The sequence below is a fragment of the Chionomys nivalis genome, chromosome 11, assembly GCF_950005125.1.
Source record: "Chionomys nivalis chromosome 11, mChiNiv1.1, whole genome shotgun sequence".
NCBI classification, from domain to species: domain Eukaryota; kingdom Metazoa; phylum Chordata; class Mammalia; order Rodentia; family Cricetidae; genus Chionomys; species Chionomys nivalis.
The window spans coordinates 41,042,579-41,066,008 of NC_080096.1; the positions used below are offsets into that span (position 1 = coordinate 41,042,579).

General features: G+C 47.3%; 1 protein-coding gene across 1 annotated transcript in view; it reads left to right on the forward strand.

Moving 5' to 3' along the window:
* The first annotated feature begins 3,099 nt into the window (after window positions 1–3,099).
* Window positions 3,100–23,430, forward strand: part of Cimap2 (ciliary microtubule associated protein 2) — a 31,064-nt gene continuing 10,733 nt past the window's right edge. Inside the window, exons 1-9 of the mRNA XM_057785485.1 lie at window positions 3,100–3,158; window positions 4,419–4,506; window positions 4,883–5,047; window positions 5,215–5,337; window positions 7,211–7,348; window positions 7,431–7,574; window positions 9,965–10,126; window positions 10,958–11,083; window positions 14,326–14,459. Coding sequence (XP_057641468.1) covers window positions 3,103–3,158; window positions 4,419–4,506; window positions 4,883–5,047; window positions 5,215–5,337; window positions 7,211–7,348; window positions 7,431–7,574; window positions 9,965–10,126; window positions 10,958–11,083; window positions 14,326–14,459 — 1,136 coding nt within the window. The 5' untranslated portion in view covers window positions 3,100–3,102. The remainder of the gene's footprint in view (window positions 3,159–4,418; window positions 4,507–4,882; window positions 5,048–5,214; window positions 5,338–7,210; window positions 7,349–7,430; window positions 7,575–9,964; window positions 10,127–10,957; window positions 11,084–14,325; window positions 14,460–23,430) is intronic.

Here is a 23,430-nt window from a genome sequence, read left to right on the forward strand (position 1 = left end):
TCCTGGGCACCTCTAGCGAGTGGGTGGCTCCTAGAGTCGGCCGAGGACTCGCCCTGTAGGTGTTTCCGCTTTCGCTGCTAGACTTCAGCATTGCACAAGCAGGTGTGTCTGAAAAACAGGTGTGGTCCAAATGTAAGGCTCACCAACTCGTTGAGTGGCAAAGGCAGATTTTGACTACTCAGCAGACGAAGAAATAGGTTCAGAAGAGAAAGGTGCTGGCCAAGGTCACAGAACCAGGGCATGCCTAAGGAGGCCTGGTACCTCAGGTTGCCCAGGCCGGCCAAATCCTTCCTCAATTGACACTGTTCCGCCCTTCACACAGAGCTGTCAGGACAGGCCCTTCCAGCCATGCAAGCGTCCCTCATTCTAGCGCTTGTAGTGTGTCCTTCCACAGAACACAGCAGGCCACTGCCCTCCGGTCTTTTTCCAGACCGTATGCATCTGGCCTGCCACTTGAATACCTTTACTCCGCAGTGAGCCCGGGCGGCAAAAATAAGGAGCCCAAGAGTTTTGCTTCTCCGTCCCTAATAAAGCACAGTTCCCGTTGTTATTGGCTGTCCTCTTCCGTGACACGATGCAGACACCTGGGTGGGGTGAGGGAGCGGGAGAAAGATACTTTGTAAACTGATGAATGACCGCTCTGGATATGCGTGGACTCCGAATTGGTGCCCAGCTGGTCCTGCTGCCTGCCCCGGACCCCAGTTTTCTTGCTCTACCCTGTCTCCTCAGGTTGGAGCTGGCTCTAGAGTGCCGGTGGGACTGTGGTGCCCGCCCGGTGTGGCAAGGCAGAGTCCCTGAAGACTAGGCTTTCTCAGAGGTCTGGACCTTGGACTCTTCCACACTCGTCCTGTGTTTGGGCTCTTGCCTCATCCTCCTCGGAAGGATTTCACAAGAGAAAATAGACTCGTTAGTGAAGTTGAAGAAAATACGACTTCAGCAGTATTTTCAAGTCAAAACATCTGGGCGCTGTCTTTACCTACTAGTTTTAGATTTGAAGCATAATATATTTAATAATTTTTAATGCAAAACTTAAAAGTTACTGTCCATCGTGAGATGAAACAATCTCTCATTGCTTTGGATTATCAGGGAGGGATTTCCAGAGAGCTTTGCTTTTTTATTTTTTGTTTTCAAATTGCAGCAGTATAGTTAATATAAAAATTTCCATTTGACTTAAAAAACATTTTATTGTATGCGTTTGTGTGGTGGGGGCACACGTGTCATGGGTACACCTATGTAGACCCAGAGGACGGCTTTCAGGAGTCAGCTTTTTCCCGTTATTTAGTTTCTGGGGATTCAGGTTGTCAGGCTAGATAGCAAGGGCCTTTACCTGTTGAGTCACCTCCCCAGCCCAATTTTACCGGTTTTGAGACAGGGTCTTTCCATGTTGCTCTGGCTGGCCTGGAATTTGCTATAAAAGCCAGGCTGGCCTCCAAACCACACAGGTAAGTCTGCGCTGCTCTTTGGGGGTGCACTACCGCACCCAGACGTTCTAACTGGGTTTTAACTGTACAGTTTAGTGACATTAAACATATTCACATTATCACTCCTTCCATTTCTGAAACTTTTTCATCTTCCAAAGTTGAAACTCTCTATGTCTACTTAAATAACTCCCACCAGATGAGGTGGCTCATGTGTTAATATCGGTTACTCAGTAGAAGGCTGAGGCAGGAGCATTGCTAGTTCAGGGCTCATCAGATTAGCCTGGAAACATATGAGAACTTATTTCAAATAATTTTTTTACAAGGGTTGGAGATTTAGCTCAGAAATGGAGATAGGATTCCATCCCAGTTCCCGCCCCCTCCTCCAAATCCTCGTGTGCCTGCTAGCTGCTATTCCACGCTCTCTCCACAGTTGAATACTCTAGCACTTCGTGTAAGTGAAATAATATCTGTTCTTTTATGTCTGGCTTGTCACTTGGCATAATGACTTCAAGCTTAATCCATGATGTAGCATGAGTAAAAACTTCCCTTTTTATTTTTGTACTTTTCTTTCCAGACAGGGCCTCTGTGTGGTCCAGGCTGGCTTCATACTCACTACGTAGCCCTGGCTGGTCTGGAACTCTCCTCCTGCTACAGGATCCCAAATGCTGGGATTATGGTGCACACTGCCATAGTTGGTCAGTGTTTCCTCCCTTTTTAAGGGTGAGCAGTATTCCATGGTCTGTCTGTGCCTATCACTCCTTGTTTATCCATCATTTGCTTGTAAACACATGGGTTGTGGTTATTGTGAATGATGTTGCTACAAACAGGGGTACTGTGTGTGTGTGTGTGTGCGCAGGTGTGGAATATGTGTGTGTATGGGCATGAGTTTGGGTGTGTGCAGGTGTGGAATGTATGTGTGTGTGTTTGGGTGTCCTGTCTTCGGTCTTGTGGCACATACTGAGAAGTGGTATTGATGGGTGATGTTATAGTTCTATGTTTTATTCTTTGAGGAACCACTGGATTGTTTTACAGTATTTTCCCATCAACAAAGCACAGAGGTTCCAATTTCTCTTGCCGGCACACGTCATCTTCTCTAATTCTGTTCACATTAACATTCTAATGGGTGGGCTAGGCTTTTGAGCTTTCTTGAAGAAGATGAGTAGGAGTTGGGAGGGAAGGGAGTAAGTGTGTTACGGAAGCTGGAAAAGTTTGAAAAGGCCCCGGGTTTCTCAACACAACTTAGGCTAGAGCTGCCCCTACCTGGAGCTCACAGAGTATGGGAAGAGGTGACAAGAGATAAGATGTAAAGGTAGTGGCAGAAGCCCCTCACATCCAGGCTGAGAAGCTCGATTTGTTCGCACTGACAAGCAGAAAAAAACAGATTCTCACCAAGGGAAAGGAACACTCCCATTAAACCCCGGGAGGGATTCTAAGGTCTGCAGGATTCCGAGGAGAAGTGTCTCTGGCAAGGCCGCACTGGGAATGAATGAAAACGGCAGGGGGCAGCCAGCGCTGGTAAGGCCCCACGTGGCACGAAGCAGGTCTGTGCTTGCTGAATCACAACGCCCAGATTGCTGGTTGCCTTGGCAGCGCGCGATGTCAGGGCGGTGTTGTGTGCGGGGGTGGGGGCAGGCTGGAGGCCAGGCTCAGTGGGACACCACGGGACCCCCTTCGCAACACCATGTCCACCCACACAAAGTGGTTCAAAGGGGCGCCCTTCGGGGTGCAGAGCCACAGGTGGGGCCCAACTGCTTTTTGGTCTGGCACCCAGAATCCAAGGGAGTTCTCGTGGGCCCCATCAGCTCCGCCGCCACGGGAGAGAGAGGCCAATGCTGAGGCCTGGGGGTTGGGGGGGGGGGGGAAGAAGAGGGCTGGGTCGCCCCTCCCCCACCTCTCACTTCCCCGCTCAGGCTAGCCCAGGCTCTACCATACTGAGTCTTTTCTCCCTCCTCCTCCTCCTCCTCCTCCTCCTCCTCCTCCTCCTCCTCCTCCTCCTCCTCCTCCTCCTCCTCCTCCTCCTCCTCCTCTTCCTCCTCCTTCCTCTTCCTTCTCCTCTCCCCTGCTCCTCGTTCTCACTGTGTACAGAGATCTGCCTGCCCTTGCCCTCTAAGTGCTAGGATTAAAAGCACACACAACCATGCCTGGCCTCCAAACTTTTTTTGGTTGTTGTTTGTTCCACTTCTGTAATAAGTTCTTGCAAACTATTTCTAGAACATCTATGTGGCATATTCAGAGATGCCACATGGCCTGTCCATGAAACAGCTGAAAAGTTCTGAGTGGGTTTGCAGCCCAGGTCTCATTTCTCCTTCCTTCCTTCCTTCCTTCCTTCCTTCCTTCCTTCCTTCCTTCCTTCCTTCCTTCTTTCCTTCCTTCTCCCTCCCTCCCTCCCTCCCTCCCTCCTTTCCTTCCTTCTTTTTTTTTTGTGTGTTGCTGGTGGTGTTTTTTTGGTTTTTTCTTTGTTTGTGTTTGAGACTGAGTCTCTCTACATAACCCTGACTGTCTTGAAACTCATTATGTAGACCAGGATGACCTCAAATTCACAGCAATCCACTTGTCTCTGCCTCCCACGTGCTGGGATTAAAGGTGTGTACCACTATGCCCAGCTATCATATTTCTTTATATTATATTTGATACAGTTGCACATAAATAGCCTATGTGCCACACATGGTTCTAGGATCTAAGGTCGAGCTGGTATGGATAATCATCCTATATATATTATAAAAAGTATATTAAAATGATACAAAGTATACACTATGCAGTGTAACTATCCCTCTAGAGGCGGGGAGGATAACAGGACTTTGGAGAGAAATGAAGCTGTGAGGAGAAGCAGAGCAGAGGCTGTGATGGTGATGGCCAGCGGTAGGAATCTCTGGGATGCTCAGTGGAACAGATCCAAAGTCATGTTTCCTGGGAAACCAACTCCCTTGTCCCCAGGGCTGCTCCAGCCAGGCGGGGACGCCAGCCATGGGACTCTCATTTGGCTGTATAACTCCCCAGGTTTGATGTCTCTGCTGTTTATCCCAACCAGAAGAAGTTAAGCACCTTCACAGAGGCCCCGTACTCCAGGCATCATTCTATGGAACAGGTGAGCCTGCCTCCTCGCATGGGGTCTGTATCCTCCTCCACCCACCTGTGAATGCTCTAACCCAAGCTCCGCTCCTACTAGGGCTTCAGGACTGGGGCGGGAAATGAGGAGTTTAGGGGCCTCAGACTTCCTTTTACAGCCTCAGCACCAGCCTGGCTCTATATCTATGTCCCTGAAGTGGAACAGGGCCAGTGATAGGGCCATCAGGGCTGACTTGAGTGCAGAGCCCTGGGTATTAGGCTGGTGGGGGGGAGGGACGACGACCGTGTGGTTCCATTTCCAGGTCAAAGGTGACTTGGGGGAGGACTTGCTGGGGGCTGGGAGGGGCTATATGGTTAAAATTCATTCAGTCAGCTCTGAGTCTGCTCTAATTTAGTCCCATATAGGACCTGGGACCTATAACTCCAAGGATACCTGCTTCAGCAAGAAGTTTCTGGAACAGAAGTTGGGCTCAGGTTGGGCTCGGGCCCAGGAAGCCACTCGACTAACCCAGCTACCCCACTTCCAATACCAAAGTATCATAAAGGAAAGACAGCAGCAGGTGAGGCTTAGAGCATGGCCCTCCCCACTTCCAGGAACCAGGCTTCCTGTCCATATGGCTATTCCTTCAGTCTCCCCTCTTGGAGAGCTCTACCATCCCTTGGGTTCCTTTCTGGCTGGACCTTCCTTGGTTCCTTTTTCATCGTGCGGTTTCTTCTGTTGGGGCAGGTGCACAAGCTGGGACCTGGCTCTTACAACTTCAAAGACTTCTTAACCCAGATGCAGCAGAAACCACAGAGCAAGCGGGGGCTGCTCAGCTCTGGGGAGATGCGCTTCCGAGGACTCATCGGGGTAGGTGCTTCTGTCTCCTCCAGCCCCTGTCCCTTGCTGGAAGGGTTTTGCAGCTTGGTTAGATTGAGAAGCCCCCTTCTTTGGGCTGGTCTCTTCCCTAGGCTTGGTCAGGCTTTCCTCTGCTCACTGGCCCTTCTGTGCTCACCTGTGTCTCAGCCTTGAGCCCAGTGACTGTGAGATCTTCCAGAAGGGACGAATGTGGTTCACCTCCAGGTCTCAGAAGAAACCTAGACTGTATCAGAAGCTCAAAAAATGTATCCAGTCCCCTAGCCAACCAGGAAATGATGGCTAGGCAACAACAGAATGTCAGTACTGAACTAGGCCTTGAGAGATCTGGCGGAGATAAATAGAGTAGGCGCCCAGGGACACAAACCACAGTATGAAGAAGGACATACATAGCTGGCCAGAGTTTTAAGGGGGAAATGAGACATAGAAGGAGCGCTGTGGAGTGATTCACAGACAGCAATTTGGGACCCACAGGTCATAAGCAAAGGGGACTTATGATACCTGATTCTTGCCTAGAACATTCCTGGGAATGGGAACAGTATAGGCTAGGGACTCGAGATGGGAATACACTTGGCTAGTTCAAACAATAGCCAGGCTGCAGAGAGTGGTGAGGTGGGAGATGGGAGGGTTCCGAGTGAAGTCTGTGAGGAGGGCCTTGCAGCCCAGGGAAGCTAGGGGCTTTGAGAGGACACTTGAGGAGGCCAAGGACTTGACTGACCGCCGAAGAAGCTCCTTGAGGGAGGGCCCAGCGCATCTTTTCAATCTGACTTTTAGAGACAAGCTTCCTGTGTGTTGATTGCAGGGGTGGGGGGAGCAGTACTGACTTGCTTTTTTTCTGGCTGCTGTTAAGGCTTTGTAGCAAGTCAGCACAGTTAGGGGCCCAGTCTCCTAACAACGGGGTTTTCTACAGAACACGCCACCTACACTCTGAGCCCCGGGAGGAAGCAAGACCCATCTGATTCTTCTGGAGACAGATCCGATCCTCATAGTGGCTTGATTTTGCATGCACAGGTCCCACCTCCTCTGCTAGGTCTGGCTCCCCTAGGGTTTGATTGCTGAGCCCAGAGGAGAGGTGGGTTGCATCATCTGCGTGGCAGCAGTGCCCCCATGTGGCTAAAAGATGCATATCACCCAAGACAAGCTCCAACTCCCTGCACCACAAATTAACTCTGTTCATTGCACTTCTAAAACTATCTAAAAGCTAATCCAGGCCTCTGATACTGGCCACAGTCACCTCACCCTGACTTGTGTGATGGGACCTACTAGGTGCCAGGCCCTGGGCAGAGGTCTTTGCAGACATTCAACTCTGTCATCGTTCCCTGCAGGGAAGTATTACCATCTCTATGGTTAATCCCATGGACCATGCGGCTCAGAGGCCCAAGCTCCCCCAGCTAGGCAGAGCCAAGGGTCCCCCAACCCAGAACTCGGGGTGCTCATCCATCCCAGCCTGTTCACAGCACAGTGAGGATGCCGGTTACAGAGCTGTGGGTGGCCTGTGTGTGTGCTGGGTAGGAGAGTGTGGGTCCCAGGAGAGATGGTGCCTGGGGATCCTTGCAGGGTTGGCGTGATTGCCCCACTGGAGGGTAGGAAGGGGAATTCTAAAGGATGAAAACATTGTAAGCAAGCAAGAGCAGGGAGACCAGGCTGAATAGCAGGCGCAATTCAGCAAGGCAACAATGTAGCCTCGAGTTGAAGGTGTGCGCCATGGAGGAGGCTCACAGGTGATGCCATGAGGCGGAGTGGGTAACACAGGCACAAACTGAAAACCTCATTCCTCTTGAGATGAAACCCTAGGCATCTCTTCCTCAGATGAACCAACGCGAAGAGTAGGACCGACAACTTTGCGTTTCTGTCTCCTGCCCTGCAGAACTATTATCCAGGCCCTGGAAATTATGGGGAGAAGGGTAATCCATACACACGGCTGGAGGAGAATGCCTGGAACCGCTCACATTCCGAGGGCCTTATGTGTAGGATGTCCAACAAGCCGCCACCCTTGTCTCACCAGGTAACTCCCCACCAGGCATAGGGAGGCTGAAATTCCACCTTGGCCACTCTCCTGTAAACGCCTCCACCACTTTTGGCTCTAGGGCAGTGGTCTGGGACCTGGTACCTACACCATCAAAAGTGGCATCGAGAGCTTCGTGAACCGATCCACTGGTACTCGTGGCCCCTACGACATTTTCTCTGGCGAACGAAGCAAGCCTATGCCCTACGGACATTATGCCATGCAGGTATGTGCCTGGGTGGGTGGCTCTGAGCTCCACCCCCCCGGCAGGCAGGCTTCACCGGTTAGCCACAGGAACATAGTCCTGTGTACCACATGTTGCTGGGAGGAGGGGTCTCCCCTCGCTGACTGTGTGCCTCTGCCAGGGTGGGATATATTTCCCTGTGTCAGAGCAGGGACCAGAGCACGGTTTTGCACATCAGATTCTATGGTTTGTTCTCTCCTCGATACTAACATGAACTGCACATATACAGAGTCCAGCATGCAGGGCTGGTATGTCAGTTGCCAGACCTGCGGGCACCCCAAGGGTACAGTGTCTGTAAACATTTCCCAGGCTTCACGGATCCGAGATAACCCAGCTCAGTTAGCGGCAGTGCTCTGGGTAATAGAGTCCCAGAGTGGAAGGGGAGAGGTGCCTTTTAGCGTGCCAGACCCCTTTTCAATCCCCGTCAAAATCTTGCTACAGGCCGGGCGTTGGTGGCGCACGCCTTTAATCCCAGCACTCGGGAGGCAGAGGCAGGCGAATCTCTGTGAGTTCAAGTCCAGCCTGGTCTACAAGAGCTAGTTCCAGGACAGGCTCCAAAACCACAGAGAAACCCTGTCTCGAAAAACCAAAAAAAAAAAAAAAAAAAAAAAAAAAAAAAAAAGCTACAGGATTTCATAGTTTTCCGTGTTTTGCTGTCTTCGGGATTACAGCTAGAGGGATCAAGTATGTGTCCAGACCTGTTTGTCCTGTCCCCATCTTGGAGTCGCTGCCTGAGCAGGGTTAGTCCAGTTCGCAGTCTAGATGCAGGGTAATAGCCTGTGTGGAACTTCCAGTCGAGGAGAGAGAAAGGCGCAACCAGCCAGGAGCAGAATAATGTGGGGGCAGACAGTGTTAGCAGTGCTTGGGAAGAAGGTGGGTGACGCGGGAATACCTGTGAGCTACGTGGTAAGCTGTCACTGTCCTGTGTCCCATGATGTGGCTGATCTTAGGGCCTCCCAGATCTACCTGCCACTAAGGTCATGTGCTCAGCACAGTAGGGTCTTGGGAACCACCTCCCCCGACCCGTCCATCCTCCCCATCCCCGTTGCTACTACAGCCGAAGCTGAACTTCTTTGTTACAGGTTTTATATTTTAGGACAATTTTAGGTTCACAGCAAAATGGAGAGGCAAATTCGGAGTTTCTGCATCCTCTCTGCCTCCTGCACCACATACAGATATGCACACCCATAAATCTTTTAAAACGTGCATTCATCTATTTATTTGGGTGTGCGGGGTTGGTTCATGGCATGCTTGTGAAACTTGCAGGAGTCAGCACTCTCCTTCCACCAGGTGGGTCCCAGGGATCGAACTCAGGAGCTCAGGCTTCACCTTCACTATGGGCTCTGTCCCCATCCCTCCCCCGCCATCAAAGTCCCACACCTGAGTAGTGCATGTGTTAGTCCTGGAACCTCGGGTACAAGTCATTGTTACCACGGTGGGATTCTCTTCACGGCAGTCATTCTGTGGGCTGGTCTTGCCTTTTGTTTCGTTTTTCATTTTTATCTCTTTTCTTTCTTTCTTTCTTTCTTTCTTTCTTTCTTTCTTTCTTTCTTTCTTTCTTTCTTTCTTTCTCTTTCTCTCTCTCTCTTCTTTCTTTTCTTTTATGTTCTTCCTTCCTTCTTTTCTCCCTTCATCCCTCCCTTCCCCTCCCCTCCCTTCCCCTCCCCTCCCTTCCTCCCTTCCTCCCTTCCTCCCTTCCTCCCTTCCTCCCTCCCTCCCTCCCTCCCTCCCTCCCTCCCTCCCTTCCTCCCTCCCTTCCTTCCAACTGGGCATGATCTCATATGCCTTTAATCGTAGCATTCTGGAGGCAGAGGCAGGATCACTGTGAGTTGGAGACTAGCATGGCCTGTACAGAAAATTCCAGCCTAGCCAAGGGTACATAGTAAAATCCTATCTCAAAACCAAAACAAAACTCTATTTATTTATTTATTTATTTATTTATTTATTTATTTATTTATTTATACACCCTGGCATGTGTGTGGAAGTCAGAGAGCAACTCTTTGAAGCAAACGCCTTTCCTCATTGAACTATCCTGCCAGCCCATTCTGAGGATTTTGACTTTTGTGATTGGGCACAGTAGCTTCGCTAGCTGAAAAAAAAAAAAAAAAAAACTTTGCTCATACTTGGTTTTAAATATTTGAAACATCATTACTGACTAGCACAGTGAATGCTCAGCAAGTGCGAGAAAGAAAAGAAGGCATGGGTAAAGGCCAGCTGGGTAGCAGTCTGGACCATGGTGGCTGGGTTCTGGTTCAGGCCGGCTGGCCTGCTGCCTGCAGAGTCTGGTCCCTCAGCGCCGCCTGCTTTTCTGTGAGGGCTAGCGAGCCTGTGACCTTCCTGGGACAATGTTTCTTTTCTCTTCGATTCCTCAGAGAAAGAAGTCCAGGGAGTTGACAAATTTCAAGAGCTTCGTGGAGGAACTCAACTCACGTCACAACAAGAAACGTGGCGCTTTTTCGAAACTTCCCCGAGAACCGAAACACCCCACAGAGAGAATTTTTTGGACTACCCTTAGTCAGTACCCCAGAAATATGGTCAGTGTACCCCGCCGTCTGTTTTCTCTCTTGGAAGGCAAGGGAGGTTGTGGGAGGTGGGGTGCCGTATCTGGTTGCCAGTCTGGCCTTGCATTGGTTAGCCCCTTTCTCAGCCTCCATTCTACACCCGGCCTGTGGGTGTGACCAGTACTCACAACTGTGATTAGGATTACCAGTGTGGACCCTGTAGCTGAGCCAGGCCACCAGGAAGTCCCAGCCAGGGATGCCTTCCCATCTGCCCTTCCTCCCCTGGCCTTAAGGAGCTGGAGGATGGGCAAAGAAGACTGGGCAGGCCAGAGTGAGATAGGGTCCATCCTCTGATTTACCTACCTGCTCTTCCCAAGGAGGGGCCAGGCTCTGCCTCCCAAGGCAGTCCTTTTTGGGGGGCAGTGGCCACTTCTCTGAGTGGGCCCTGGCAGGGTCTGACCCAAGGGATAAAATGAAATAGGAGGAAAAGGGCTGGATGCTCTGACTACCTGCTAAACCACTGTCCATCCCTCTCCCATGGGAGGCTGGGAGGGACGCTTCTTTTATTAGACAAATGGAAACTGGGGTGCAGGACTTGAAAAGGGTTTCCCTGTAGGGGCCAGGAGACCCCTTATAGGACTCAGTTCTCTGACTCCAGGACCAGTGTGCCTCAGTCCCAGGCTGCTGCTCAGAACACTTCTCTGGTCATCTCAGGGGCTCCTGGGAACCTGTAAAGAGGCGTCTGGGTGGGGGTGGGTAGAGTGGGGGTGCTGGACAGATGAGGTCAGCTGCCATGAATCCTCAGTTGTCCTACGTGGGCTGAGATTTCTAGGGCTTCCTCAGTGGGTCCCTCTTTACCCCTAGGATATAGCTGGCCCTGGTTCTTATCTTCCTCATGAGACGGAACAGAAACACGTCAACCGGCCGCCATTCCTCCTGGCCTCCAAGCGGTCAGGCAATAAGGCCCAACAGATGATTTTCGGAAGCTGGGTGAGTGGGTCTAGGTTGGGGGGCATGCTGGTGGACAGGGAAGTTTCCCCATTTCTTCGGATAGCCCCAACTGTTTGTGCCCATGACACAGATGCTTCCTGGGCCCAGGACTCTCTCTCTTTCACCAACTGTGTTTGTCTTATTTTTCTAGGCACTTGCTTTCTAGGGTCTCCAGCGTGAGCAGGCACGGGGGACTTGATAAGGGTCAGGTCAATGGGTGCTGTGCCAGGGCTTCTAATTCAGCATGCCTTGGGGAGGAGGGCTGGAAATGACCTTTCCAACAGGTTTCCACGGTGCACTAGTTTCCTTTCCTATTGCCATGATCCAATGGTCCCGACAAAGGCAGCTTTATGGGATAAAAGTTTATTTGTTTTACAATTCCAGGTTACGGTCCATCTTTGCAGGGGAGCCAGGGAGGAACTAGTCACACTGTGGCCATAGTCAAGAGCAGAGAGCAATGGGTTAACGCACGCATGCTTCCTTGTATCCAGCCCCCTGTCTATGCTTACACAGTTCACAAGCCAAATACGGAATGGTGCCGCCCACAATGGGTGAGCCTCAATGAATGGAATCAAAACAACCCCCACAGACATGTCCACATGCCAGACTAATCTAGACAACTCCTTGTTGAGATTCTCTTCTTGTGTGATTCTTGGGACAATTAAAACTGATTATCACACAGAGGCCACACTTTGAGAACCAAAGTGTTAAGAGGCCCCACCTACTACTGGACAGCTCTCCCATCCTCTTCCCTTCCCTGGGCGATGTTTCCCCTGTCTCTGTGCTAGTCCGTGGGGCTTCAAGGACAACTGGTGGAGATGTTAGCTCATTTCTTATGCCTGAGTGAACAAATTCTCTTCTGTCCCCTTCCCTCACTGGCTCTTTTTGCTGTCTCCAGGTGTGTGATGACGCCCTTAGTTTGGTAGTGCTCTCCTAGAACAAGTTTGTTCTAGTGCTTGTGAGTACTTAAGCCTCCATGCGGCTCTTTAGTGCACGTTTATCAATCACATTGATCCACTACACGTGCACAAATCCTAAGTGAACAATTCCATGAGTCACAAAATTGTCTTAGCCCCGCTGCCACACACGGGTCTTGCTTCCTGCCTCCAGCAGCACAGGGAAGCTTTGTCCAGATCTGAACTTGATGTTTTTAAGATCTTTCCTGGTCTGAGACAGTCACTGTTTGCCATGGTGAAAAAAATCCCTGAGAAGAGTCAACTGAGGGATGACCGGTTTAGTTTAGTTTTTGGTGTAGAGGTTTCAATCCACCACGGTTGGTTCCATTCCTTTTAGGCTAGGGTAAGTCAGAAATGCTATGGTAGAGGAAAACTGCTCCCCTCGTGGTAAACGGGAGCAGAGAAAGAGAGAGAGAGAGAGAGAGAGAGAGAGAGAGAGAGAGAGAGAGAGAGAGAGAGAGAGAGAGAGAGAGATTGAGGGGGGTGATAGGGGACAGGCACTAGCATATCTTCAAAGGCATGCCCCCAGTGAGCGACCCTCCAACTAGGCCTCAGCTTCCGGTGGCTATCATAATCCATTCACCACTAAACTGCACCACCAGCTGGGGACCAAGACCTTTGGGGGCTCCTTCATATCCAAGCCATATTCAAACCGAACTTCATATCCATGACACAGTCTCTCTGAGACACATCTTGCTTATAATTTACCTGCCTTTGCCTTTTAATCCCATTTCCTATCTCAGCACCCCACACACCAATTCTCTTCCTCGTGATTCTAGGTTGTAGACAGTTAAAACTGACTTTAGTTATCATTAACAGCTGAGCTCTCAGAATCCCGTCACAAGTTTAGACTGGAGCTAGACGGCCATGCTGTTGTCACGGAGCCAGTGCCCGAGGTTCATTTCTGTTGCTGTGATAAAAAATCCTGGATACAGAGCAACATAGAGAAAAAGCAACTTTATTTCAGCTCACAGTTCCAGACTGTAGTCTGCCATGGCAGAGCGGCCAAGATGGAGGGAGCTTAAAACAGCGAGTCCATCACACCGTGGACAAGGACAGAGAGAAATGCACACGTGTGTGTTGTTCAGTTTATTTTCTCTGCTCTTGTACAGTCCAGGACCCAAACCCAGAGTGGTATTGGCAGATTGGATCTCCCCACATTAATTAATGAAATCAAGACCACCATGGGCATGCCCAGAGGCCGACCTGATCTAGACAATCCGTTGTTGTCTAGGTGACTCTAGATTATATATCAAGTGACAGTTGAAAATAACTCAGAGCCAGCTATGCAAAGTGCAGGCCAATTCCCAAGGTAGGGCAGGAAGTCCTCTCTGGACACTCCTGCTTGAGAATGGCTTGTCTGAATAACCACTGAGGCTTAATATTAGTTACAAACTTTTTAGCTCAGGCTTATTATTAACTAGCTCTTACAACTTAAATTAACCCATTTCTATTATTCTATATTTTACCATGAGGCTCATGGCTTGTTACCTCACATCTTGCTTCTCCATCAGCTGCTGGTGTCTCCCAGACTCTGCCTTTTTTCCCCTTTATCTTTACTTGGATTTCCTGCCTGGCTCTATTCTGACTGGCTATTGACCAAATCAGATTCTTTAGTAACCAATGGTAATAAAACGTATTCACAGCGTACAGAAGGGCACCCCACGTCAGGCCTGGACTCTGATCTTATTGCCTCCTGTGCTTCTCTCTCATGACCTTACTATGTCATCTTGGAAAGTTATGTCCTGTCTCTGAGCCTCTCTTATGGCAGACACAGGGGCAGGCTGGCCTAGGTGTCATTTGAAGGAGAACAAACCAGGTGGCCTAGTGACTGGAGCTGTACCCTCACCTGCACTGGATGCCAGGAGACTAGAGTTCATGCTCCCTATGAAACTGATGCTGGAGAATCCTTCCTTGCCTCTATGCAGCTTTTGGCTCTTCTAGCTCATGACTGGACCACTCTGATCATACACTGATACCTCTGTGTATGACTCCCATCAAGTGTCTTCTCTTACAAGGACACCTATCATACTAGACCAGGGTCCCACCTGCAGCAGCATGACCTCCTCTCAATCCCTTATTTCTGCAGCAGCCCAATTCTCCAATAAGGTCACAGTGTGAGACACTAAGATCAGGACTTCAGCCCTTTTTTTTTTTTTTTGGTGGAGGGGTGCAATTTGATTCCTAATAGTTGGGGGTGTCTGGGGCCTGAAGGGAGGAGAAAAGGCCTGAGGGTAAGTTTTCAAGCCATGTTCACTAAGGATTGTTGTACTCTCCCTGGCATAGAACCCAGTTGGGGTAGGCCGCTACCTCAACACCACACTGATGGAGACCAAAGACAGAAGGCAGCGATTCCGCTCTCTGTTCCTGAATGGACCCAAGCGCTACCCGCTAGACCCAACCCGAGACAAACTCTTGCAGTGAGTATCGCCGGGGCTCTTAGAGGAGGTTGAGGGGAGGTAATATGCCCCTTGGTGGTCTAGAGGAGGGGCATGCTTAGTTCCCATGCCAACCACACAACAGAGACCCTTCAGTTTAGATTCAGTTTAGATCTCGGTTTAGCATGTACTGGCTATGTGAGGTGGGTTGAGTTTTGTGTCCTTCAGCTACTGAGTAAGTAAACGGCCGAGAAGAGGCAAATGGGGTGATTGGTCTCAGGTGAGGGAAAAAAGGCTACTTCTTCAATCCTCCACCACCTAGGTTTAGTCCTAGGTGCTTGCTTCTTGCAGAACCCCAGGCTCTTGGTGTCCACTGAGGGTTGGTAAAAGTCAGGACACTGTGAAGCCAAGCATGAGAGGCCCGTGAAGGCCCATGGCAAACTATGAAGAGGCCACAGACATCAGCTACTTCTGTATTTTATTGATCTAAGAGGCCGTTGGCTAAAGCAGATGCTTGACCCTAGATATGCTTGAATCTGATGGACGTGCACTTTAAAATTGAGTCTTTATTTATTTATTTATTTATTTATTAAAGATTTCTGCCTCTTCCCCGCCACCGCCTCCCATTTCCCTCCCCCTCCCCCAATCAAGTCTTCCTCCCTTGTCAGCCCAAAGAGCAATCAGGGTTCCCTGCCCTGTGGGAGGTCCAAGGACCACCCACCTCCATCCAGGTCTAGTAAGGTGAGCATCCAAACTACCGGGGCTCCCACAAAGCCAGTACGTGCAATAGGATCAAAAACCCATTGCCATTGTTCATGAGTTCTCAGTAGTCCTCATTGTCCGCTATGTTCAGCGAGTCCGGTTTTGTCCCATGCTTTTTCAGACCCCGGCCAGCTGGCCTTGGTGAGTTCCCGATAGAACATCCCCATTGTCTCAGTGTGTGGGTGCACCCCTCGCGGTCCTGAGTTTCTTGCTCGTGCTCTCTCTCCTTCTGCTCCTCCTTTGGATTGTGAGACTTCAGTCCGGTGCTCCAATGTGGGTCTCTGTCTCTGTCTTCTTTCATCGCCTGATGAAGGTTAATATTCAGGAGGATGCTTATATGTTTTTCTTTGGGTTCACCTTCTTATTTAGCTTCTCTAGGATCATGAATTATAGTCTCAATGTCCTTTATTTATGGCTAGAGACCAAATATGAGTGAGTACATCCCATGTTCCTCTTTTTGGGTCTGGCTTAACTCACTCAGGATAGTGTTTTCAATTTCTGTCCATTTGTATGCAAATTCAAGAAGTCATTGTTTTTTACTGCTGAGTAGTACTCTAATATGTATATATTCCATACTTTCTTCATCCATTCTTCTATTGAAGGGCATCTAGGTTGTTTCCAGGTTCTGGCTATTACAAACAATGCTGCTATGAACATAGTTGAGCATATACTTTTGTTGTATGATAGGGCATCTCTTGGGTATATTCCCAAGAGTGGTATTGCTGGGTCCAGGGGTAGGTTGATCCCGACTTTCCTGAGAAACCGCCACACTGCTTTCCAAAGTGGTTGCACAAGTTTGCATTCCCACCAGCAATGGATGAGTGTACCCTTTTCTCCACAACCTCTCCAGCAGAGGCTATCATTGGTGTTTATGATTTTAGCCATTCTGACAGGTGTAAGATGGTATCTTAATGTTGTCTTGATTTGCATTTCCCTGATCGCTAAGGAAGTTGAGCATGATCTTAAGTGTCTTTTGGCCATTTGAACTTCTTCTGTTGATAATTCTCTGTTCAGCTCAGTGCCCCATTTTATAATTGGATTGATTAACCTTTTACGGTCTAGTTTCTTGAGTTCTTTATATATTTTGGAGATCAGACCTTTGTCAGTTGTGGGGTTGGTGAAGATCTTCTCCCAGTCAGTGGGTTGCCTTTCTGTCTTAGTGACAGTGTCCTTTGCTTTACAGAAGCTTCTCAGTCTCAGGAGGTCCCATTTATTCAATGATGTCCTTAGTGTTTGTGCTGCTGGGGTTATACGTAGGAAGTGATCTCCTGTGCCCATGTGTTGTAGAGTACTTGCCACTTTCTCTTCTATCAGGTTCAGTGTGTTCGGACTGATATTGAGGTCTTTAATCCATTTGGACTTGAGTTTTGTGCATGGTGATAGATATGGATCTATTTTCATTCTTCTACAGATTGACATCCAGTTTTGCCAGCACAATTTGTTGAAGATGCTCTCTTTTTTCCATTGTATACTTTTAGCTCCTTTATCAAAAATCAGGTGTTCGTAGGTTTGTGGGCTAAAGTCAGGGTCTTCTATTCGATTCCATTGGTCGACTTCTCTGTTTTTATGCCAATACCAAGCTGTTTTCAATACTGTAGCTCTGTAATAGAGTTTGAAGTCAGGGATGGTAATGCCTCCAGACGATCCTTTATTGTATAAGATTGTTTTGGCTATCCTGGGTTTTTTTGTTTTTCCATATAAAGTTGACTATTGTCTTCTCCAGATCTGTGAAGAATTTTGATGGGATTTTGATGGAGATTGCATTGAATCTATAGATTGCTTTTGGTAGAATTGACATTTTTACTATGTTGATCCTCCCAATCCAAGAGCAAGGGAGATCCTTCCATTTTCTGGTTTCTTCTTCAATTTCTTTCTTCAAAGACTTAAAGTTCTTGTCAAATAGATCTTTCACTTCCTTGGTCAGAGTTACCCCAATATATTTTATGCTGTTTGTGGCTATCGTGAAAGGTGATGCTTCTCTGATTTCCCTCTCTGCTTCCTTATCCTTAGTGTATAGGAAGGCAACTGATTTTTTGGAGTTGATTTTGTAATCTGCCACATTACCAAAGGTGTTTATCAGCTGTAGGAGTTGGTAGAGATTTTGGGGTCGCTTATGTATACTATCATATCATCTGCAAATAACGAAAACTTAACTTCTTCCTTTCCAATATGAATCCCCTTGATCCCCTTATGTTGTCTTATTGCTATTGCTAGAACTTCAAGCACTATATTGAAGAGGTATGGAGAGAGTGGACATCCTTGTCGTGTTCCTTATTTTAGTGGGATGGCTTTGAGTTTTTCTCCGTTTAATTTAATGTTAGCTGTCGGCTTGCTGTAAATAGCTTTTATTATATTTAGGTATGACCCTTGTATCCCTAATCTCTCCAAGACCTTTATCATAAAGGGGTGTTGAATTTTGTCGAATGCTTTTTCAGCATCTAATGAAATGATCATATGGTTTTTTTCTTTCAGTTTATTTATATGGTTGATTACATTGATAGATTTGCGTATGTTGAACCAGCCCTGCATCTCTGGGATGAAGCCTACTTGATCATAATGGATAATTTTTCTAATGTGTAAATTGAGTCTTTTCTTTGTGGGAAATTATGGAGTGGGCATTGTGAGGACCCAGGAGTGGGGACCAGATGATTTGCTCATTTTTTTTTCTTTTCCCATTTTTCATGTGTGTGGATGTGCATGAATGCATGCCTTTGCATGTGTGTGGATGCTCATGCAGGTAGAGGCCTGAGGTTGACATTGAGATTCCTTATTGAGCACTCTTCCACCTTATTTGTTGAGCCGGGAACTCTCCATCAAATCCAGAGCTCACTGATATGTATATTCTTGCTGGTGAGCTTGCTCTGGGGATCCCCACGCCCCATTGCCCTAGGTGAGCATTAGAAGCAGGCTGCTACACCCACCCACCATGGGATTCTGGGGATCCCAACTCTGGCCCTCATTATTTTCTGGCAAACAAACCCTTTAATTGCTGAATCGTCTCTAGTTTTTAAATGTAATTCTCAGATGGTTTTATTTGTATAAAAATAGTCTTGTGGCCCTGTCTTCCTTGGTTTGAGCCTTTGTTTGGGGGTTCTTGAGAAAGGGCAGTGGGAAGTAAGAGTTTTAATAGATTTCATGTGTGAAAATGCTGTTTACCCTCCCTGCCTTCATGGCTGATCCATAGTCTAGCTGGAAATAACCAAACTGGGATCATTTTCCTTCAGGATTTGGAAGGCTTTGTTAACTCCCAGCTTGGTTCTGAAGCCTGACACCATTCTGTCTTGTGCGTGTGACCTGCATGTTTCTTTCTGGAAACTTCCAGGGCCTTCTTTGTCTCCAGTGTTCGGAGTCTTTGTGGTGATGTGCTGTACTATAGTCTATGTTCAAACACTGTGCTGGGCACTTGGTGTGCTTCTGTTGTCTGGAAGCTCAGGTCCTTCTCTAGGGAAGTTTGATTTTAGGGTTTTGTCTGTGATGGTTTCTAATGTTCCCCTTTTCTTCTCTCTTTTAGATAGATGTCGATGTCTTTATTTGGCATTCTTTTTTTTGCCACGTATACGTGTGTTTAGTGTGTGTGTATTATGCATGTGAGAATGTGTGTGGGCATATGTATATGTGCAGATGTGCATACATGTGCGTATGTATGTTAAGACTGAAGCTGACATCAGTGTCGAGGTAGAGTCTCTCAGTGGAACCTAGAACTCCTTGATCAACTAGTCTAGCTAGCCAGGTTAGCTCAAGGACCCCTCTCCCACCTCCCCTTTCTGCCTCCCAAGGGCTGTGATTACAGGAGACTGTTGTGACTACATGGCTTCTACACGCAGTCTGAGGATCCAAACTCCAGTCCTTCCTAGTGTAAAGATGAACTTTACACGTTGAGCAATCTTCCCAGCTTCTAGTTTCTTGTTTTTTTTTTTGTTTTTTTTGTTTTTTTTTTTTTTTTGTCTGCTTTTTCTGTCCTGTGTGGTAAAACTTCCTTGTCCTAATTTTCTAGTCCCAATTCTATCGTATTTCTAACCCCCGAGAGCCCTTCTGGCTGAGTACCACTTGCTCTTTTTCTTTCATAGTATCAGTTCTGTGCTGTTGATGTAGGATGCTCTCTTATCTAAGGATGCTCTCTTATCTAGGGATGAGAGATTGCAGTTTTTCCTAAGCGTGTTGTCTCCAGCTCTTCTCGGCTCTTCCTTTTCTTCCCCTGTTCATTCATATTCAAGAGAAAAACACCGCAAATGCCCCCATGAGTCTCATGGGGAAGAACTGGTTGGATCCATCATTCACCTGTCATGCTGCTAGGGTTTTCTCTGGGACCACTGGGATTTCCTAAAGAAGAATCTTCTGTTCTGGGTGAGATTGGTTCAGTGTGAGTGCACATTGAGCCACCCTACCAGCCCAAAATTGTTTAAAAATTAAATTAGCCAGGCATAGTGGCGCACACCTTTAATCCCAGCACTCGGGAGGCAGAGGCAGGCAAATCTCTGTGAGTTCGAGACCAGCCTGGGCTACAAGAGCTAGTTCCAAGACAGAAAATAATAGATTATTTTTATAGCCAGGAACAAAAAACAAAAGCCTGCAAATAGAGTAAGACAAGAATTCTTGCCAGGCGGTAGTGGCCCACATCTTTAATCCCAGCCCTGTCTTGAAAAACCAAAAAAAGGGGGCTGGAGAGATGACTCAGCGGTTAAGAGCATTGCCTGCTCTTCCAAAGGTCCTGAGTTCAATTCCCAGCAACCACATGGTGGCTCACAACCATCTGCAATGAGGTTTGGTGCCCTCTTCTGTCCTGCAGGCATACAGACAGAACATCGTATACATAATAAATAAAAAAAAAAAAAAAAGAATTCTTGAAATAAAGAGAACACACTTAAGAGTTCTTTTTACAGTGCCATTTCCGACCAGAACTCACTTCATTTTCTTCCAGTCCTCAGCTTTCCAGTCTGTAAGGAGAATAATTTATACCCTACAGGGAGGGGCATAATGTAAAGATTAATTATGGCTTGTGGATGATACTTAGAGGGTCTCTGTAGGTGTCAGATTCGCGTAGGGGCTTCTGTGGCATTGTTTAGGAAGACCTCACTCCACCAGGACCCCGGGACTGGAGGACTGTGCCCCTCAAATGGGGAGGTCAGCAGGTGTGAGATTCCAAATCCATGCTTTTGTCAAGGGGTCACTTGTGAGGCCTGCTGTGTTCCACCCTGGGTGTTTCTGTTTTCAGGAGAGTGGAAATAGTCCCTCACCCACTGCAAATGTCATTTTTCTCCTTCCTCTTTTAGCCTCCACATTTTTGCATTCTGGATGTTTATGTTCATGACAACAAGCCCTTATTTCATGGAAGCGCTGCTTTTTTCATCCTTGAAAAATAAGAAGATGCATTTGTTTGATACAGACTCCTTTCTGTCCAATCTCTTTTGTTCTCTGTTTTGGCTTCGATCTTCTGTTGGAGATTTCCCACAGTGTCTTATTGGCCCTTGTTTGGCATGCCTGTCCCACTAAAACCTCCTCAGGAGTTCCCTCTGCACTTTCTGGTAATAGATGCTACCACAGAAGAACAAGTATCAGTGTTCTTGATGAGGGTGTCTTCTAGTGCCGTTGTTGCAAGATCTTTGTTCTTGGCCTTGGCCGGAGAAAGCTTTCTTGGGCATCTAAGCCCAGTCGCCTAAGCTCTTCCATGTAAGTGAAGGGGAAGAGGTTAGAAAAAATAGGCAATCATTTCATTTCCATTTAATCCAAATTTTACAATGTGGAGCTCATGGAGCTGCAGAGATAACTCAGCAGTTAAGAGCACTTGCTGCTCTTGCAGAGGACCTAACTTTGGTTCCTGACACCTACATAGTGGCTTATAACCATCTGTAGCTCCAGTTTAATGGGCTGTAACACCCTCTTTGGGAACTCTATAGGCACCAGGCACATACATGGTACACATGCATGTTGTCAAAATACTCATATATAAAATAAAAACATTTTTTAAATAAAACAACTACAAAACCAACACGTCGCACATGGTTGTGTATGGTGGTGCGTACCTGTAATCCTAGCATTGAGGAGGTTGAGGCAGGAGGATCAAGAGTTAAGGTCATCTTAGGCTATATAATGAGTTAATTACAACCTAATTATACATCAAGATGTGATGTGAGATGCCCTCCTGTATGGTGTGAATATGTTTTACTGGCTAATAAAGAAGCTTATTTGGTCAATAGCCAGGCAGAATAGAGCCAGGTGGGAAATCCAAGCAGAGACACAGGTGAAGAAGAGTGGGGTCCAGAGAGATGCCAGCGAGCTGTCAGAGCAACAAGATGCAAGATGTACTAGAGAACAGGTAATGCCACGAAGCCACGTGGCAATACACACATTAATAGAAAAGGGTTAATTTATATGTAGGAGCTAGCCAGTAAAAAGCCTGAGCCATCAGCCAAGCAATTATAATTAATAGTAAGCCTCAGAATGATTATTTTATAAGTGGCTATGGAGACCAGCGGGCGGGAGAGAAACTGATGCAGCAGGACCAGGCGAGACAGAGAAAACCTTCCAGCTACAAAGACCCTATCACTGAATGAATTAATGAATGGATGGGATGGGATGGGATAGATAGGTAGGTAGGTAGGTAGATTGGATGGATAGATGGACAGATGGATGGATAGATGGACAGATAGATGAACAGATAGATGGATAGATGTATGTATGTATGTATGGATAGATGGATGGATAGATGGATGGATGAACGGACAGACAGACAGAGTACCTGGCTGGTGTCACTGTGAATAGAGAGCCTCAGTTACCAAGAATGAATCTTCCATCTTCAGCAAGCTGAACATCAGCATTTATCTCGTTCTGCTTCCTAATTGGGGACACAGTGTGACCAGGCACACCACACTCTGGCTGCCACAGAAGAGCTGTGGCACCATCATCTTCTATCATGATGGGCTATACCCACCAACTCCCTTCTTTCCTCAAATCACTTTTGCCAGGTATTTTGTTATGGCTGTGTTGTAAGGAAGCCGCTTGTTTGTTCCCGGTTGCTCAGCCCCAAAACTATATTATTTAAATCACTACTTGGCCCATTGGCTCCAGCTTCTTATTGGCTAACTCCTACATCTTTTTTTTTAATTAATTAATTTATTTATTATGTATACAATATTCTGTCTGTGTGTATGTCTGCAGGCCAGAAGAGGGCTCCAGACATCATTACAGATGGTTGTGAGCCACCATGTGGTTGCTGGGAATTGAACTCAGGACCTTTGGAAGAGCAGGCAATGCTCTTAACCACTGAGCCATCTCTCCAGCCCCCTAACTCCTACATCTTAATTTAACCCATCTCCATTAATCTGTGTATTGCCACGTGGCTGTGGCTTACCGGGTAAAGTTCTGGCATCAGTGTAGGGTAGGGCTACATGGCTTCTCTCTGACTCCACCTTTCTTTCTCCCAGCATTCAGTTTAGTTTTCCCTGCCTACCTCTATTCCCTGTGTAGGCCTAAGACAGTTTCTTTATTACGCAATGGTATTCACAGCATACAGAGGGGAATCCCATATCACCTCCCCATTTCAGTTTAAATAAAAAGGAAGGTTTTTAACTTTAACATAGTAAAATTACATACAAAAAAACAGGTATCAAGCAAGAATTACAGTTACAATATTTATATTTACTTTATCTTTTATCATAACTAAGGAAAACTATAACTATAAATTCTTCAACTCCAACAAAGACTCCAGAAGGGTGTAATATTACCAAAGTAAACAGTGAGTCCATTGTAAGCTACTTCCAGAACTCTAGAATTGACAGAGAAATTTCACTGCCTGGACAGTCACCCAAAGTTCTGTAACATCCATCTTCAGCCTACAGGTCTGTAATATCCAGCACACTTTTCCGTGAAGCAGGACATTTCAAAGACAGTTTCACCTATATTGGCACATTTTCTGTGTCCTGCAGAATGTCTAGCAGACTCTTTCATGAAGCAGGAACCCCAAAGGATTGTCTCACATTTAGGCAAGTTCAGAAGTCATTTCTCTGCGGGTCCTGCATGTCCAGTTCGTCAAGCAGTCCAGGCAAGATCAGTTTCTTGCCCAAATGGCTAGCAATTTTCATGAGGAGCCTCTTTGATGCCCACCTTCCTCTTGAAGTAATTGGTGCTGCCAGAAGAAGATGAGTCTCACAGTCATGAAAAATCCTAAGTTCTTAAAACATTTTAAATACTATATTCTGTATTCTTTGAAAGGTTTAAAGAATACCTATCCATCTGAAGTACATATCTGTCCATC